This window comes from Cynocephalus volans, chromosome 3 (genome assembly GCF_027409185.1).
Source record: "Cynocephalus volans isolate mCynVol1 chromosome 3, mCynVol1.pri, whole genome shotgun sequence".
Classification (NCBI taxonomy): Eukaryota; Metazoa; Chordata; class Mammalia; order Dermoptera; family Cynocephalidae; genus Cynocephalus; species Cynocephalus volans.
The window spans coordinates 104,699,868-104,719,343 of record NC_084462.1 but is presented as its reverse complement, the minus strand read 5'-3'; the positions used below and the strand labels follow the sequence as shown (position 1 = coordinate 104,719,343).

At 36.3% G+C, this 19,476-nt stretch overlaps 2 protein-coding genes across 2 annotated transcripts; both read left to right on the top strand.

The window, feature by feature from the left end:
- The first annotated feature begins 695 nt into the window (after positions 1-695).
- On the top strand, positions 696-1,638 carry LOC134373654 (olfactory receptor 4M1-like). The gene is given in 2 exon segments (XM_063091624.1): positions 696-1,145; positions 1,147-1,638. Coding segments are annotated over 2 exon segments (942 nt in total).
- A 16,603-nt stretch (positions 1,639-18,241) lies between these two features.
- On the top strand, positions 18,242-19,168 carry LOC134373653 (olfactory receptor 4N4C). Its single transcript, XM_063091623.1, has one exon. The coding sequence runs from the start codon at positions 18,242-18,244 to the stop codon at positions 19,166-19,168; it is 927 nt and encodes a 308-aa protein (XP_062947693.1).
- Positions 19,169-19,476: the final 308 nt, after the last annotated feature.

The following is a 19,476-nucleotide window of genomic DNA, read 5'->3' as shown; positions in this document are numbered from 1 at the left end:
CAAACTCCATGGTCAGTGTAGTAATGGGTATTGAGGGATCTGGTCATAGCCAGAAGAATTTTCATATAGGGCCCTGCATTGCTATATATTATGGCTGCTTACCTATTACCAAGTATTAAACTGCACAAATTTTGGTTGTGAAAGAAAAAAAAAAAGTCCATTCACTACACTTGAAACCCTGGGATCACTCTTACAGATTACAACTAAAATACTGCCAGATCTGTATACATGATACTAGACTTTGAGCCTAAGTTTATAATGCAATATTTCCCAACAAAAAAGATCTAGAAAGAACAGGCTTTGTGTCTGATTATCAGTCTAGAATTTGGCTAAACTGAAAAGTAGCTTCATGTATTTATTACTAAGGTAGATGTTTGAGGGAAAGATTTAGAGCATTGCTGAGCTTCATAAAAAATAAGATTTTATAGCATTAACAAGCTGAGATTTGGGCTTCAGATATGTGACACATTTTGTATTGTTTCAATGTTTCCTGTTTTAAGGGTCATCACTCTTTCCCTTTTTTGGTTTATCAAATATAAAATGGGGCAATCATATGTATCCTAATGCAATCTCTTAATGATGGGAACATCTGCTAATTCTGAAAGCGGTGATGTAACTCTAGTTAATTGCTATTTGGAGTAATTATAATTTCTTTGTTTTTCATAGCCATTTTGTGAAAAAAGCTAATTGAAAAAATGGAACCTGCAAATTATACCAAGGTGACAGAATTTGTTCTCACTGGCCTATCCCAGACTCGGGAGGTGCAACTAGTCCTATTTGTTGTATTTTTATCTTTCTATTTGTTCATCCTTCCAGGGAACGTCCTTATCATTTGCACTATCAGGTTTGACCCTCATCTGACTTCTCCCATGTATTTCCTGTTGGCTAATCTGGCCTTCCTTGATATTTGGTATTCCTCCATCACAGCCCCTAAAATGCTCGTAGACTTCTTTGTGAAGAGGAAGATAATTTCCTTTGGTGGGTGCATCACACAGCTCTTCTTCTTGCACTTTGTGGGGGCCTCAGAGATGTTCCTGCTGACAGTGATGGCCTTTGACCGTTATGCTGCTATCTGCCGTCCCCTCCACTATGCTACCATCATGAATCGACGTCTCTGCTCTATCCTCGTGGCTCTCTCCTGGATGGGGGGGCTTCATTCATTCTATAATACAAGTGGCTCTTCTTGTTCGACTTCCCTTCTGTGGGCCCAATGAGTTAGACAGCTACTTCTGTGACATCACACAGGTTGTCCGGATTGCCTGTACCAACACCTTCTTGGAGGAGTTAGTGATGATCTTTAGCAGTGGTCTGATCTCCGTGGTGTGTTTTATTGCTCTGTTGATGTCCTATGCCTTCCTTCTGGCCATGCTCAAGAAACATTCAGGCTCAGGTGAGAGTACCAACAGGGCCGTGTCCACCTGCTATTCCCACATCACCATTGTGGTGCTAATGTTTGGGCCATCCATCTACATTTACGCTCGCCCATTTGACTCTTTTTCCCTAGATAAAGTGGTGTCTGTGTTCCATACTGTGATATTCCCTTTACTTAATCCCATCATTTACACATTGCGAAACAAGGAAGTAAAGGCAGCCATGAGGAAGTTGGTCAACAGATATATTTTATGTAAAGAGAAGTGAAAGATAAATGATATATTTTATAGTCCTCTTGGGGACCATTATCCTAAAGTAGGATCCATTTGCAGTGGTAATAATGCCATTTTCACTTCCTCCTTTTATTTGAGTTCTTAAAATCTCACTATGATTTTCCTCTATTTCTCTTTATGGTGAAAAAAAAAAAAAACAAAGACATTTAGATGGAAATAAATTTACTCATAACCACCGTAACATTTCTGGCAGATCATTATTAGAATTTCAGATAAAATAATAATATGCTAAAAACAAACATTTTCACTAATTGTTCATTGAGTACCCATTCTGGAGAAGCTCTGGCTGTGATGAGGCTGTGTGTTTGAAAATAATAATATAGGTAAGACCCAAGAGACACTTTGACTATGAATATGAAGAAGTGGCCAGCATATGAATGTGACTAGCTTTAAGTAACCAAATTAAACATTGTTGTCATATTTTAATCTTGGCTCAGTGGGATGGTGTTTGGTAAATCATCTTCCTGGGCCTGGAAAAATAATCTATTTGTCCTTTATCTCTTTCTCTTCATATAGTTATTGATTGGAAACAGGATTCATTTATATAATATATTTCAACTTGTATTTCAGGTGGTAGCCATTTAACAGCATTGGTGACAGAACTCCAGATTCCATCACGTTATGGAAACAACTTTTGTGAATTCAGAACAGAGTATAGTTTGGTTGCTCTATAAGACTCTTCTTATTCCAGATGGAACCTCCAACCAACTAATGGTTTATAAAAACCAGTAGAACCAGTCTCTACTTACAAGCTTCAGAGTGAAAGTAGGCTTGGGGGTGAAGGTTCCTAGATTAACTGGGATTAATAGACAACTAACTGAGCGATAAAAAACAAAAAACAAACAATCAAAGAAACTATTTTTGTTACTTTTGTGTGTCTTCTGTATTAGCTAATTCTATTTCTTATGTTAAACTAAAATTAGTAGAGTGTTGCTTTTTTATCACTTTAATTCAGAATTCTTTCCCATTAAGCCATTATTATTATTATTATTTTTAGTGTATATGGAAGAGACTTAGATGCATTGATTCCCATGATCTTCTAGTGAATTATTTATTAGGTATTAGTTTCCTATTCCCTGACACTGAGAACTCAATTATTGAACATGCTTCAGAATGTAAAATGTAGATTTAAACTTTTGAGTTTGTAGGATATGTTTATTTACTTAAATTCGACTATTAAATTTCATCAGAGTGTGAGAGCACTTTTTGTGTCTTTTTTGTTATTTGATGATGTGACATGACTAGACTTTGAGGAAAGTAGATTCCTGTCAGCATCAGGAATGGATATATATGAATGAATAATAAAAATAATCCAGAGTTGTATTGACTTACAGAAATTCTATTTATTAATTGAGGAGGTAATCAGTGCCAGACCCAGTGTACCTCAGCTATGTAGGATGCAATGATGGTACATGAACTTTGTTCTTTGCTTTGGGAATTTTTCCCTATGATAATCTTCTTCCATCTTCAGTTTAAGTGACTTCTCTTCTAGGATCTCAAAGGCACAAATTGGAGTTGTGATTCCTGAACTGAGTTGACTTCTCATCACCAGGAAGTAAATGAAGCAGTAGATTTCTCTAATGTTTTGCAACAGAGTATGAAAAAAAAATCTGAAATACAAAATATATACATATACATAATAAAAATGATGAGTTATGTTTCTAGGTTTTATATTTTCTTATTGTAATTTCTCCATATCTGAACCAGCCAAATTTCTATTCATTTTGTCATTTGTCCTTCTTCTCACCAGGTTAATGTTCTTGGGAAAGAGACCACTTACTCAACATGCTCTAAAGATGCCAGTATAGTGCTACTACCGAAAGATATTTGCTGAAAATATTGATGATAGTAATAAAAGGAGGGTGGGAGGATAAAAACAGTAATATGATGAATAATTTCTTACTTAGAAATATTATCTGAAATTAGGAACTAATATTGATGGAGAGGGAGGAAACCCATTGGCAAACTAGTAAGCAGTAACTTAGCCTGATTGATGGAAGACATGATTGGAGTAAGAAGTGGCACAATTTCATCCCCTAGGGGACATTTGGCAATGCCTGGAGACACTGTTGGTGGTCACAACTAGGGACTGCTATTGGCATCTTGTGCTGCTGAAATCCTACAAGGCACAGGACAATCCCTACCCCCAAATTATCTGGCTCAAAATGTCAATAGTGCCAAAATTGAGAAACTCCAACTTAGATAATCATCAGGGATAAGGCAACCTAATTTAGGAGAAATAGGTTTTAAACAATTTCACGTACAATCTTGTCACTTGCAGTACTGCCTCCAAATAACCCAGTACCTTCAGCAGTAATCCTATTTTTCTCTTGGTTACTTCTAAATGTCTTTTAATCATTTTTTTTTGTCTTTCAGTCTCTCCTGTTTGTTCTTCCTTCCAAAACTGCTGTTGTTTCTATTTTTAAAATCAGCAATATCTGTATTGAGTGAATTACTATCTTGAGTTGAAGACTGTGATTGTATTTTTAATTACACACTGACTTGAATAAGATTTTTTTAGAACTCAAGTACCATCCTTCTTGTGGTTTTTTGCTAATATCAATATTAGCAAAATGGATTTTACTGTTGTATCTGGTAAAAAAAAAATCCAACAAACTGTTTTATTATCCAAACAAAATTAAAGTTCTCCTGTTTTTAATTACTAATATGATATATATTTCCTAAAAATTTTAAATGTATGAATATAAAGAAAAAACCAAATATCACTGGCAATCTTTTTTCTCAGAGATTTAGGGTATTTCTTTAACAAGAGTTATAAAGTCTCACCCACCAGCTCTACTGGAAGCAGGCCAGTTGGTCTATCATGCATTGCTCCATAATATAATTCACTATCATTAAGTAAACGGAGATGGGGATGGAGTGTGTAGAGCTAGGGCTGGGTCTGGAGATCACAGACCCCTCCAGCCCATTCACAAACCCTTCACACACAGGTCTATGAGCTAGATAACCAGCAAAAAGGTCCTTGGAACCTTGGCTGAAGTAGGAATAGTCTTTATTTAACACACATGTCTGAGAGCTAAGCAGTACAAAGTGAAACTCCCAAACGCAACTGCTATGGGCAAAGTCCAAAGAGAAACTGAGCAGCTGCCAGCAGAGTAAACATGCTCCATTTTTAGACATGAGCTCTGCCAGCCAGCTCTGCTTCACAAACTGCAGAACACAAAATAGCAGCAAACTAAAAAGATACATTGGTGCACACGCCCACTAACTCCACCCACACACAACTTGTTTACAAGAAATGTCCAGGGAGCCTGACTAAATTGTCCTATTTTCCTCACATAGTGCAAGCTACAGAATTCTTCAGATGAGTAAGTGTAACCCTCAGATTTTATATACAGCAAAATTGGCATTTAAATAAAAGGGCTAAAAGCAGTTTTAAATATGCAACAAAAATCTGGGAATGTTGTTTCCAACAATTCTTTCAAAGATATTACCAGAGAACAAACTTCGGTCAGCTTAGTCTTAGTAAAGACTAAGAAATTAGGACAAAAGGCTTGGTACTAAATATTAAATATACTATTTTAAATATAATATTAGGTTTATTAAACTACATTAAACTATAAACCGAAGACTGAAACTAATGTGAGGATTCCCATGGCAGAGCCGTATGAAAGGTTGTGGCAATACAGAAACTGTAGAACTGCATTCTATTTCAATTAAATAGCTTTACTGGATCTCTCACTAAAAATAAACACACATCATATGTTGGATAAACATGTAAAATATTTTGATAAGCTGACAAAAGACTCAAAACCGTATAGAATTTTGAGAGTCTAAAAATCAAATGAAACTGTCAACTCAGAGAAACAGAAATCAGCTTTTACTGTGAAGACATGTTTTGTTTTCAAGGCCACAAGTGGTGGGGGGGGGGCGAAGATTAATAGGAGACAGAGCCCAGTGCTCACCCAGTGATGTATTTACCCAATATTATATTCTACAACTAGCTAAGGTCCCAAAGGATATATTCTATATTCTCAGGGTAGTGAAGAAATAGTTTTGTTTTTTTTTTTAAATACCACCAAAAAGATGCAAAAGAGAAAAAAAAAAAAGAACACAAAACTATGAACCACAGTGGGCTCACATATTTTTTGGTTTCAATTTCACTGAAAACTGATAATTTTGTTCAACATTTCTGGTTTCAGAGGGAAACACCAATATCCTGTGGAGGATCCTGTGTTGATTCAAGGACTCAAAATATTTTACCAATGAACTTTCAAGAAATAACAGCTTATAATCAGACATCAGTGAACATATAGGAAAGCAAGCCTCGGTGAGGGACAGCCAGGACTACAGACAGAAGGGTCAAAACCACAAAAGAACCACAGAATACAGATTAAGTAAGCTTAGTATACTTGAAGAAATAAAGAGATTGAAAGTATAAATAAGAATAAAGATACTACAAAAATAAACAGGAATATCATAAAAAAAACAAAGAGAGCTTCAATCAAATTTAGATTACAAATTCAATAAATGTCTTTAATATAAATTAGAAACCACTAGAGAAAAATAGTAACCTGGAATATAAGACTGAGGAAATGAACAATGCAGGGCAGAGACACAATGGGATGGAAAGATGAAAGAGAGGTTAAGAGATATTAAAAACAAAATGAAAAGGTATGCCACGTATCTCATCAGTTTCAAAGAAGAGGATAGACAAAATGTGGAGGAAGCAATATTGAAGAAATGATACTGAATGTTTTTCAAAACTAATAAAAGACACCAATTTCTATACTCAGGAATTCCACAAAAATATTAATAAGATAATTTTTTAAAAATGCGCATTTAGACACATCATAGTGACACTGCAGATCAATGAAGACAACAGAGCAGATGTTGAAAGCATCTGAATAGAAAAGCAGAGATTATCTTCATGGCGGTTAGAATGTAAACCAGTGAAGAGCAAAAAGGGAAACCAGTGAAGAGTTATAATCAATGTTCCATGAGAAAATAATTGTCATCTCTGTGAAAATAAAAGCAAATAAAAACATCCTCAGAAAAACAAGAATGGAGAAAGTTTGTCATAATACACAGTCGCTGACAGACATTTCAAAGGATGTGCTTGAAACAAGAAAGTGATGGCAGATGGAAGGTGTGAGATGAGAAGGAAAAAGAATGGCAAGTATGTGGGTAAATATCAAATATGTACTGTGCAAAATAGCAGCAACAACAAACTTCTAATGGAATATTATTTTATTTTCCTAAAGACAGAACTAAAGTACATGAAGAATAACACTTACATAAGCCAAGAGTTGGTGTGATTGGAGTTAAACGTACTAAAGTCTTTATGTTTTTCTAGAATATGTGAGGATGTTACAGAACCCTAGTGAGTTCTCCCCACCTGCATGCAGGCTGGTCAATAAATCTGTGCTGGAAAGATAAGCATTTACTGGAAGGCATCAATCAAGGAGAACGAGCCAGCTACTGCTGTAAAGACCTGAACTCCCTGAAGTATCAGAATCATAACCATTTACAGGGCAAAATTCGGGCATGGGTCTTGGGGGTCATAGTGGATTTTGACTGGCTTTGGGGTGACGTCAGCATAGCTTGATTAATGTCTTGGCTTTTTGGCATCTGAGTAGTATGCACTTCTCATCAAGGCCACATCTCCAGGTATTCTTCAAAACAGCTAGATATTTATATACATGATATCATCCTGCCTTATTGCCAAGGAGTAAAATATCTAGTGACCATGACAGAAGAAAGAGAACTCAACGAAATACATGCTTAGCTAGTCTTCCGCTTATCTTTATAATAAAGCAAGTGTGCTCCTATTTCGGGCAATTCAGCTAGCAAGTTTGAGGCTTGTCTTGCAAATCTCCTCTAGGGCTGCCTGCTGAAGCCCTTAAGGAGACTCAAATATGGAGATCCTGCTGGTTACAGTTCTGATTCAAGAATAAGTATTTACTTTTCACTTTGGCTGGTTATCAGTTTTCATAGGTTACACCACAGAAACACCAGCAAAATCTCGTTGGTTTTATGCAAAGGTTGTCACAGGTTTGGGTGGCTTTCTTGAACACTGAAAAAAGGAAAAATGAAAAATAGCAAAGAAATTAGAAATAATATTATTTAGGTTAGTTGATTTAAACTTCTTGTGTTATTTTAGAGCTGTGCTATCAAATTCAGAGGCTACTTGTCGCACATGTAAATTTAAATTAATAAAGAAGAATTAAAATTTGTTTCCTCAGTTGCACCAGCCACATTTAAAGTTCTCAAATAGCCGCATGAGGCTAGTATTTACCACACTGGGCAGCATATTTGCAGGGTTTACATTCATACCTTGTATAATAAAATTATTTCTAGAACTTTTAGATAATATCTATTAGGTTCATGCTATAAATAATAATAAAATTAATGTATACTTTTCTTTCCTCTCCTCCAGCTCAGATTACAGTTATTAAAAAGTGCTACATTTTTAAATTTTACCTTTCTATTCTTAAATACGCTTATACATTAATTATTTAATTATAGTTTTAATAATATCCTTTGACTTCCAGAAATGACAGATGAAGCAATTACTGTATACTTTCTCCCACCTTTTTATTTGCTTCCTAAATTTTACTAATTATAAAACTCCTTTTTCTTATTTGTACAGACATTGTCTATTGAAGAAATATGATAGGCACATAAATCATGATAATATAAACTCAGGCATACTTACTACCTTTTAAAAAAAGGAATATTATCATTGTCTTTGGAGTATGTTAAGTGCCCCTTCATCCCATCCTTTTTTCTCCCCACTCAGAAAAATCCTGATTATATACTTTTGCCGAAGATTGCTCAGTCTTTTCTTGGTTGAAATGAATTTGTCCCTTAGCATATCACAGAAGAAAAGCTCATTAGTGTATGATTTTCTGGGTTAGTGCATGTTTAAAACTGTTTTCTGCATAGAAAGACTTAAGACTTGACAGATAGTCTGACTTAATTTAAAATTCTCATAGTATACTTTCTCTGTTTTGTTTTCTATGTTTCCATTGAAAGAAGCCTAATGTTAACCTGCAAGAAAAAAATATTTTGTAAATTTTTGTTGTTGTTGTTGTTGTTTGCATGGATGTCCGTAGGATTTTTTCTTTATGTTTAAGGTCTTATGGTTTTGCTACATCATGTCTCAGAGTTAATGATTCTAAGACAATTTTTCCTCATACATTCAGTTTATTTCAGCAAATATGGGTACAATACTTATAGTTTTAAATGTTTGTATTTTCTTAATTGTAAGACTGCTGTCATTTCATATAGATTAGCAAAAAGAAAAGCAAAAGAACAATGTTTGAAAACTACCGCCTTATTTCAAGACTTGTTATGAAGTTATGGTAACCAACAGAATGTGGTATTAATGCAAATATAGACAAATTGATGGAATGAAATAAATGTGCAGAAACAGACTCACACAAATGGTAAGTTGACTTTTCATAAGGACACCAATGCCATTACGAGGGAAAGGAAAGTTTTAAATGAATAATGCTAGAGCAACTTAATACTCATATGAAAAATAATGAACTTGGATCTCTATCTCACTGCCTACACAAAAATTGACTTGAGCTGGATTGTACACCTAAATGTAGTAGCTAGAAATATAAAGCTTCTAGAAGGAGACATAAGTGAATTTGTTTGCTTACAAAATTGGATAAGTAATGACTGTTTAAACATCTTGAAAGCAGCTGTAATCATAAAAAGTGACAAATTGAACTTCAAAAAATTAAAAATGACTGCTTATCAAGATACACCATTATGAAATTAATAAGCAAATCACACAGGGAGGGAAAATTGGACTCCCCCAATCTCTGTCTCTCTCTCTCTCCAGCTAAAATATGGGCAAAAGATTTCCACAGGCACTTCGGGAAAGAAGATGTACAAGAAAAGAAGACTAGGAAGCACATGAAAAGATGCACAACATCATTAATCACCAGGGAAATAACCCACAACACATGACAGAGTTAAGGCAGAGTACTCTCCCACTACTCTGTGGAACAGGCCAAAATTTGCCTCAGAAAATCTCAGAAGGAAAGAGGAAGTAGTTTATCAACTGCCCCTAGGAGCATATAACATCCTGGAGACAGACACTTTCATGCAATTGACTTAGTTACCCGTTGCTTGTCAGTGCTGCCTGGTCAGTGGATCAGACTCATCCCATGACACTAAGAGGGTAGTTACTTCCCATCCCCTTCAGAGGGACCTTTCTAGAAACTGATGCAGCCAATTACCTGTACACCCCCAGGTCTTCTGTCCTGGAACCTGCATGCTCCACCAACAGAGAGAAATATGGTGAGTGCCTCCATGTACTCAGTTCCAGATCCCTGACACTCTAGGCTATGCAACAGCTCTAGGAGGACTCAGCTTTTCAAGCTCTGCAGTTCTAGGTTGGGAATCTATGGTAACTACAGACAAAAACACCACAATGCCTTGAAGGTTCAGGCACAAGGTGCAGACACCAAGATGCAGGACCTGTTTGCTGCATTAATTATTTTAAAGGTAGCCAAGGCCTGGCTGGTTAGCTCACTTGGTTAGAACATGGTGCTGATAACACCAAGGTCACAGATTTAGATCCCCGTATCAGCCAGCCATCAAAAAATAAAAAAAGTAGAAATGAAGGTACCCAAGATTTATTTTAATCAAGCATGGTGAGACACCCTGTGAGGAAAATGGAGTCAGTATAGTCAGGACCCCTCTCCTCATATCCTGCTGGGTATGATTCAGCACACCCATTGTAAACAAGTCACATAACAGTGGTGTAACTGCGCATGCGCACCCGTATACTCCTTGGCTCATTGCCACTATTGTGTACTTCTGTTATAAAAGGCAGCATCTCTGAACCACTGGCCAGCAGAGCTCCGGAGGGAATAAAACATGTCTATTCTGTTATCTGCTGCCAGAATCTTTTTCCAACTCCCTGGCTCTCAACTACCTGACTCACAACCTGCACAGGACGGGGCAGAGGGGTCTGTGATCCAGCCCGACGCTGTCACAAAAATGACTGTCTTGAAGGAACAAGTTTTTATACTCACCGATCCCTAGAAACAGGATGTGTGGCACACCATGGTGGGGCAGTGCAGGGGGACACACAGAGAAGTACCAGGGTTGGTTAGGTGATGGGAGAAGAAGGAAAAGAAAGTGGGCAAGAGCCTTTATGGTAGTTTCTGTGGAAACAAATGGGTGAGGCAGGGTAAGCAGGTTTAGCATCGGCTAGTCTGAGTAATTTCATTGAGCTGTGAAGCACAGGGGCTCTCCCTACTTATCTGGTACCCAGTACTGGAGTGATTAGGGCAGGGGAATAGTGCAGGAGTGTAATAGCCCTATGAGTACCTGATAAAAGAAGTGGCTAGGTTATGGGCTGTGGATTCGTTACAGGTGAGATTTTTTTTATCTCTAGAAATTGGCTGGCTGTTGGAGGCGCATTTCCTCCATTGTTAGGAAGGCCCAAGATGTCAAAGCATCAGAAATAGAGCAAATAAAAAGTCATGATTGAAACATAACACCAAATATTGGTAAGATGGTCTAACTTGAATGCTGATACGTTGCTTTGGAAATTTAAAATAGTTGATCACTTTGGAAAACTGAGTGGAAATTTCAGGTGACATTAGGTAGTTGTAAACATACATACACCTTATGACTCAATGATATCACTTGTAAGTGTTTAGCCAAGAGAAATGAAGACACACGTCTACAAAAGGACATATTAGCATGTTCATGGAATTTTTTTATAGCCTCAGATTTGAAGCAACCCAAATGCCCATAAAAAAATCAAAATGATTTAAAAAAACTGTTTGGGTTGTATACATACAATGAACATTATGCAGCAGTAAAAATGTACAACAGCAGATAATGCGATGGCATTCATGAATCTCAATGTTATTATGCTGAATTAAAAAGCCAGATACAAAAGAATATATGTCATCTGCTTCTGTTTTCACAAAATCCAAGGAAGGCAAAACTAATTTGTGATATTAGGAATCACAAAGTGGTAACTCACTATGGTGGTAGCTGAGTGGGGCAGATGGCCAGGATCAGAAGACAACTTTCTAGGGGGATGGAAATATTCTTTATCGTGGAATAGTGGTTATTTGAGTGCATGCGTTTAACAGAAGTCAGCAAGATGAACACATATCTGTGCATTTTAATGTGTATAAGTTATATTTCAAGAAATATAACCGAGAATTTATTTTCATCTTGCTGTAAATACATATAATTTCTTGAAGGACACAAATGAATATTAGCTTTCTGTTTTGAGGTGTGGGGAGAAATGGTCATAAGAAAGACTGAGATGGAAAGGGAATTTCTCACTGTGCAATGTTTTTTAATTATTAAAAAATGTGAATATGTTATCTATTACAAATTAGATACATTTGAAGAACAAAATACATTTAAAGCAGAATGAAAAATCCTAACCGTTATTCCTGCTTCCACACCTCTCATATTCATTCATCAACAGGTCTCACTGGCTGTCTCTCAGAAGTTTGTCTTTCGTGTAAATTCTTTCCTCTATCTCCTCTTCTACCTCCTAGCCTAACTTACCATCATGTCTTGTTATAATATTTAAATGCTCCCTAACTGATCTCCTTGCCTCCACTCTTTGTTTTCTATAACCCATTCTTCACTCAGTAGCCAGAACAAGATTTTAAACATGTAAATCAGAAAATGGCATGCCTCTGCTTATTACATCTCACGTAGAATGATGACCATTTGCCATCTCTGTGTCTGGCCCCACCCCTCTGTCTTGCCTTCTGTGGTTTTTCCATTTGCCTGTTACTGTCTTGTCACACTGACCTCCTTTCTGCTTCTCAATATACCAGTCCCTTCCTGTCTCATGGCCTTTCAGCAGCTCTTTCTTCAAATCCTCACAGTGTTCTAGTCATTGGCTTGGTTCTATTCATTCAGATCTCAGTTGAAGAGTCACCTCCTCTGAAAGGCCCTCCCTAGCCAGCTCACCTACAATACCAGTCTCTCCCCACATCTCATTCCAGAACATCAGTGTGTTGTATTTTCATCACAGCACTCATCACAATCAGATATTTTCTCTGTGGTGTGTTTGTTTATTGCCTGTCTCCATGCATTAGAATGTAAAATCCCCAGGAACAGGGACCTTTTTTGTCTTGTTCAATGCTGCATTGTTGTCACTACAATAGAGCCTGGTTCATGGTTTTAGCTTCTAAGATGTCTAAGATGAACACTCTTTCCCAGCAGGAATAACAAACCTCTATTCTGAGGACTGGTTTATATCATCAGACTAATTTTATTTTAAGTATTGTGGTAAACGTTAGGAAGTAAGGTCCTTGATTATGTCTATAATTACCAAAAAACCCCATATTTTAAAAAGTTTTTGGTGGCAAGAATGACTGTCATATACTCCAAAATAGGAACATTTCTCTACATGTATTTCTCCACATATCACTTGTTTTCTCTCTATTTTTTTTAAAAAATAGCATTCTTTTATCTGCTGAGTTTATTTTGTATATGTGATTTTACAGAATATGAATTTCTGTGCCTCTTTGTGTTTTTGTGTTTGTTTCTTATTTTCCTATTACTGTCTCTGAATTTGTTCCTGTTCTTTAATTTCCCGTTCTTCTTTACATTTTTATTTTTATAACTTTGTACATCTCTTTTTCCCACCTTTTTTATTTTATCTTTTTCTCATTCTTTACTCCTCCTACTTCTCTTTCTCTGAATTGGACATAAATAGAAGAAAATATGTTTGATTATGTATTGTACTAATGTAAAAACTGTTTAGCATTTTAATTTTTAAAATAGAAAATCTTTCCATTTGAAACAAAACGTTTGCTAAAACTTAAATTTTGTTTCCTTCTACTACATGATTCTTAATTATTTTTCTTTTGTTTAATAATATTTAATTGAAAAAGAAAGAGTTCCTCATCATTGCTTTAGTGGAACATAGGAGACATTCATTCCTAAAATGAAAACATCAAATGTCAAGATCACAATAGGGTATATTTCTGAGGACACCTCCTCTTGAGGAATTAGTCAGTCCTACCAACACATAGTTCTCTTCTTTAAGAGGGATTATACCAAAAGAGTCTATGTAAACACTTTTAACATTTTTATCTTTGCCTTTTTCGTTGTTACCAGAAATATGTTAACTCTAACATAGTTGCTACCTACTTGGCCACATTACTTCCTTTCTCGACGTATCAATGACTTCCTATCAATTACACAATTTTTGTCTTTTTTAGTTGCAATGTAAGAAGTAAAATAACCTCTCTTGGCTTTTTACCTACACAGACATAAAATATATTTGCCATTCTGTAATCTCTGTCGCTGACAGAATGTTGAATTTAGAACTCGGAAGTGACGCAGTGACTCTTTAACTGATGTATGTTTGAGTATTTGTATTTAACATATCTCTAGTCTTATTCTTTGACTATATCTTGTTGGCATTCTAATAATTCCCATTGAAAGTGTTCTGCAGCTTTGTTACCTTTGAATTCCCAAAGTACATTCTCCATTGCATCACAAATTGGTTGTGTATTTCAAAATGTAAGAGGCCCCTTTGTGAGAAGAAATACTTAAGAACAGGGTGGAAAAAATCAGTTACTGTCCATTCCATTAGAAGGAAGTAACGTCTCCTCTGTGAAAGTAGTGTTAGATTGCTAGAGAGGTAAATGTTTTTTTCACTCTTTATTTTTATAAGAAACAGAATGAAAAAAATGGAAACAGATATTGCAACTTTTCAGGTGCAGGTGGGACATCTGCTGTCTTGGAACACAAAGATCAGAATGATAGCAGAAGTAGAATAATGTGTGAGGTCTGAATTCAATTATACAGCAGCAGCTTTTACCTGTTCTCTCAAAATATGGTCCTAGTTGTCCTGATATTTAGAATTACTTTATTAGGAATATACACTTGTAAGGGCTTTATTAAAATGCCAATTGCCTTGGGAAGGTTAATAGTTGGTGTTAAATTTACATATCATATATTAAATGAAAGAAGTGAGGGAATGGGAATCATAACCACTGCAGAAATGCTGGGCTAAGGGTTGAAGAGAAAATTTTCACCAACTTCGTGATTCTGTAGAAGACTAGCTCTGACCGGTTTCCACACACAGCTGCGGTGAGAGGTTCTCCTTTTACAAATGGTCCTACCACATATCATTCTGGGGCTTTGATAGCTGGCTGAAGTGAAACCTCCATAAATTCCTATCTTGTCATCTCTCAGATACACAGCTACCATTTCCTCAGGGATTCACTCCACAGGCAGGAACAGAGGATCTATGTCACATATTTACTTCCTAGAAGCTAAGGCTCCTCTTAACATCTACATTTTTTCTATTTTAGTTTTGGTCTAATCAGACTGGAATATGCTACCTATTGTTATCATCCTCATCTCATTAGATTCTAACCTGAACACGGTCAGATGATGAAAAAACTCATGCTGAGGACCATTGAGTGACCTTCTGAAGATCTCATGGTTAAAAAATTGCAGGACCAAAAACTTAAACCCAGATAGACAGTTGCCCAGACAGGGGCTTTTTCTATGATATTGCTTTGCCTAGAAATCATGGCATTGAAGAGCTTTAAAGGCTAATGATTTTGTTATATGTGTATAGTGCCTTTTAGAGCCACCATTAATATTAGTATCAGTTAAATATTTTATGATGCTCTTTAACTTCATCCACATTTCTCAGAACATAAAGAAACTAGTAATTCTATATTCCAAAGGGTTACAAATGAGATAGCACATATTAATAGACATCACATTTTTACTTTGGAGAAATTTGTTAAATCTATTTTTGCTGGTAGGGTGGATTAATGAGAAACTTTTTTTCAAGCATAAAGGTAAATCTCATTTTTATTAAGATCACTTACAAAAAGACAAAATATGTGAGGGAATGGAAAATGAAAAGTGTTTGCACTATGTATTTTAAGGAGGATAGTGTTCAAGAAAAATAATTTATTACTAAAAAGTAGATTAAATCTCTTTGATCCTTAGAATAATTGGTGTGGAAAAGCTTCATCTACTGTTCTCACTGTTGCTTCAAAAGAAAACAATAGCGAGCCTTCTCAGAATTCATGGGAAGACAAACATGGGATCTTATAAAGGAGAAATAAAGCCAAACGCAGAAAGTGAAAATATATTGCAAACTAAAGTAACTTTGGGAAGTCAAAGGAACAAAGGAGAAAGAATATAAGTAAGATTGAGAGATGGAGGAAAAAGCAAAAGGAATAGTTAGAAAACAGGTATGACAGAAAAAAAAGAGAACGTAAAATAGAAAACAAGCCAACTCAAATTTAAAAGTATTACTTAAGAGAATAAAATACAGAAATATTTAGTGAGAAGGGAGTGGAAGATAATAAAAGAAATATTAAAAAGGAGGCATATGGAAATACAAAAAAGAAAGACTGGGACAATTAGTAGCTGTGTGTGGAGATCAAGTCTCCAAACACCTGCTCTATGAACTTTCTGAGAGCCCGGACTGCAAGCGTGAACAGTGCAGAGAGCAGCCGGTAGGTGGCATGTGTGTCTGCAGCCACTTCAGCACCCTGCCCTCCCCTGCACTGCTCTGGCATTACCAACACCAGATGCATTTTTGTATAAGCTGAAATAGAAATATAGGATAAAGGTAGAGGCAAGCATTCAGATTTCTATTTCAGCTCTGCTGACAACGTTCCTTCTCTTAATATCATTAGGACAGAAAACTGTTCTTCACAGAGATTTCTGTGTTTTATTTTACAGGGACTTCATTTTACTAGGGGAATGGACATCTTATGAACGTATATCTTTGGTCTCTGAATCTGTGATGAGCACGCTGTGAGAATCACAGGTACCATAAAGGAGTATAGAGGAAAATATGCAAAGGGAACACAGTGAATCAAAGATGTTAGATGATAATGACACTCGTATGTTAAGAAGTCAGTAGAACAAAGTGAATGATAGAGAATGAACACAAGGCACAGTAGAAAAACTTGTAACCCTTAACCTCAGAGATATTTAAAAATTTCTTCTATGAACTAGATACATCTTCAATTTTAGAAAGAGTGTGAAATAACCAATTGCCTAATAATGTGTGAGATGCACACAACTTAAGAGTAAGTAGAGGGAGATTCCTGACTTACTCTTCTAATAGCAGGTTTTATGTACAGGGGTGTTAAATATTAAGGCCAATAGATGGCTAAATGAAAAAAGAAAAAAAAAAGAAGGAACAAAAGAAAAGAAGGAAACTCGTAAACCAATTTAGATGGCGCTCTATGTAAATTTTTGTGCTTCAGTTTTGCCTAAGATGCAAAGTGTGTACTTGTGTGTGTATGTGTGTGTGCATGCACGTGTGTTTGTGTGAACATGTATTTGTCTGCATGATGTAAAGTACTTCTTTTATAATTCCCAATTTTGACTATACATGGAAACCTTTGGGATCAATTAATTAGGGTTAGATATAAAAAAGGAGATCTTTTAATGTTTTGAATAGATGTGCCATTGTAAATATTTCCCTTTGAATCTTTGTTTTTATTTTCCTTCTTTCCCTCTCTTCTTTCACTTGTCTTCCCTTTCAGTTAAAGTTAATGAACCTCTCTTTCCCTCAACTCTACACTCCATATTCCATATTATTTTTTAAAAAGTGTTCTGTGTAACTGAAAACATATGAAATATTGTTCTGTATCACCCTGTAGTATTTTGCTCTAGCTCAAGTCTTCAGCTTTTTCATTTTTTTATCTCAACCACAACCCATTTTGGGCATGCTCTAGTAACATCCTTATTTTATTTGTATATTTTATATCCAAATATATCATGATTCTATATAAACTATAAAACTTTTGAAAATAGAACTTCAAAGAATGATATACAATAAAATATGTACAGAAATTCTACTATTATTGTTTTCATACCAATAAATTATCATGTGCATCCCCTAGGGTGAGCACATCTTCAATTTGGAGACCATTGTGTAGATAAGCCTCAGATCTTGTTTTCTGCAGAGGGACCAAGAGTCTTTTTATTTAAACCAGGTTGATGGGTTGATGTTCTATAGAGGAAATGGAAATATTTCCAGTAAGTACAGTTGTATTATTAAAAACTTTTTATGTCAATGTTCCTAAGGTATGATTTACATACAACAAATGTGTACCAATTACTGTATAGTTCAGTAGTTTGGTAAGTTTTGACAAGTAAATAAAATAGACACATTATAATCAAGATATGAAATATTTCTGTCAACTTAGAAATCTGTCATTCCTCTTTGTTGTCAATCCTCACCCCATACTCCATTCCAATAACAACCTGAAGATCTCAATAACCGGTTTTAAGTGTTTTCTCAGAGAGAAAAATTTTTATGTGCTTCATGCAAATCAGGAACAAATCTAGGGCAGCGGCATCTCAGCATTCCACATGAGAGAACAGTTAAATAGAAGCACAGGACTGAAGCAGAAGTGTGTGGCTTCAGGATGGTGTTGACAATTATGCAATGTAGAGTCATGACAGGCAGGAGAGATTTCTTAGGTTGTGCAGAGAGGTAGTATAACAGAAATGTAGCATAGCCTGATTTTAATTCAAGAAGAGCCATGATCTAGATGGAAGAGATTAATTCTTTACTTCCTGATGCTCTGTAGGCAGAGGAGATGGAAATAGAAAACATCACAGTTGTGACAGAATTCATCCTTCTTGGTCTGACCCAGTCTCGAGATACTCAGCTCCTAGTCTTTGTGCTAATCTTAATTTTCTATCTCATCATACTCCCTGGAAATTTTCTCATCATTTTTACCATCAGATCAGACCCCGGGCTCACAGCCCCCCTCTATTTCTTCCTGGGCAACTTGGCCTTCCTAGATGCTTCGTATTCCTTCATTGTGGCTCCCAGGATGCTGGTGGACTTCCTCTCTGAGAAGAAGGTAATTTCCTACAGAGGCTGCATCACTCAGCTCTTTTTCCTGCACTTCCTTGGAGGAGGGGAGGGGTTACTGCTTGTTGTCATGGCCTTGGACCGCTACATCGCCATCTGCCGGCCTTTACACTATTCAGCTGTCATGAACCCTAGAGCCTGCTATGCATTGTTGCTGGCTCTGTGGCTTGGAGGCTTTATCCACTCCATCATCCAGGTAGCCCTCATCCTTCGCTTGCCTTTCTGTGGTCCAAACCAGCTGGATAACTTCTTCTGTGATGTCCCGCAGGTCATCAAGCTGGCCTGCACTGACACCTTTGTGGTGGAGCTTCTCATGGTCTTCAACAGTGGCCTGCTCACTCTCCTGTGCTTCCTAGGGCTTCTGTCCTCCTACGTGATCATCCTCTGCCATGTTCGTAGATCAGCTTCCAAAGGGAAGAACAAGGCCTTGTCCACATGCACCACTCATGTCATTATTATATTTCTTATGTTTGGACCTGCCATCTTTATCTATACTCGTCCCTTCAGGGCCTTACCAGCTGACAAGGTGATTTCTTTCTTCCACACAGTGATCTTTCCATTGATGAATCCTGTGATTTATACCCTTCGAAACCAGGAAGTGAAAGCTTCCATGAAGAGGTTATTGAGTCATCATGTGGTCTGTTGAATAAATTTTATAATAAGAAGTCAAGAAGGAGAAATTCTGGCTGGAACTTATTTATTCATTTAACAAGTGCTGTTTTTTTTAATTGAGGATCTCCCACTTCTCAGGTACAATTGTAGGCAGTGGAGGTAGAGTTATGCATAATGAGAAAATAAATTTGGTATATTTAAAGAATATAAAAGAAACCCCAGAGTGGTTGAATTATAATGAATTATTATGAGAGATTTAGGGGTTAAATTTTATGTGACAGTAAGGGTCAAATCACTAAAGTCCTTTATGCGGGGAGAGTTTTATCATATTTTAATTGCAGT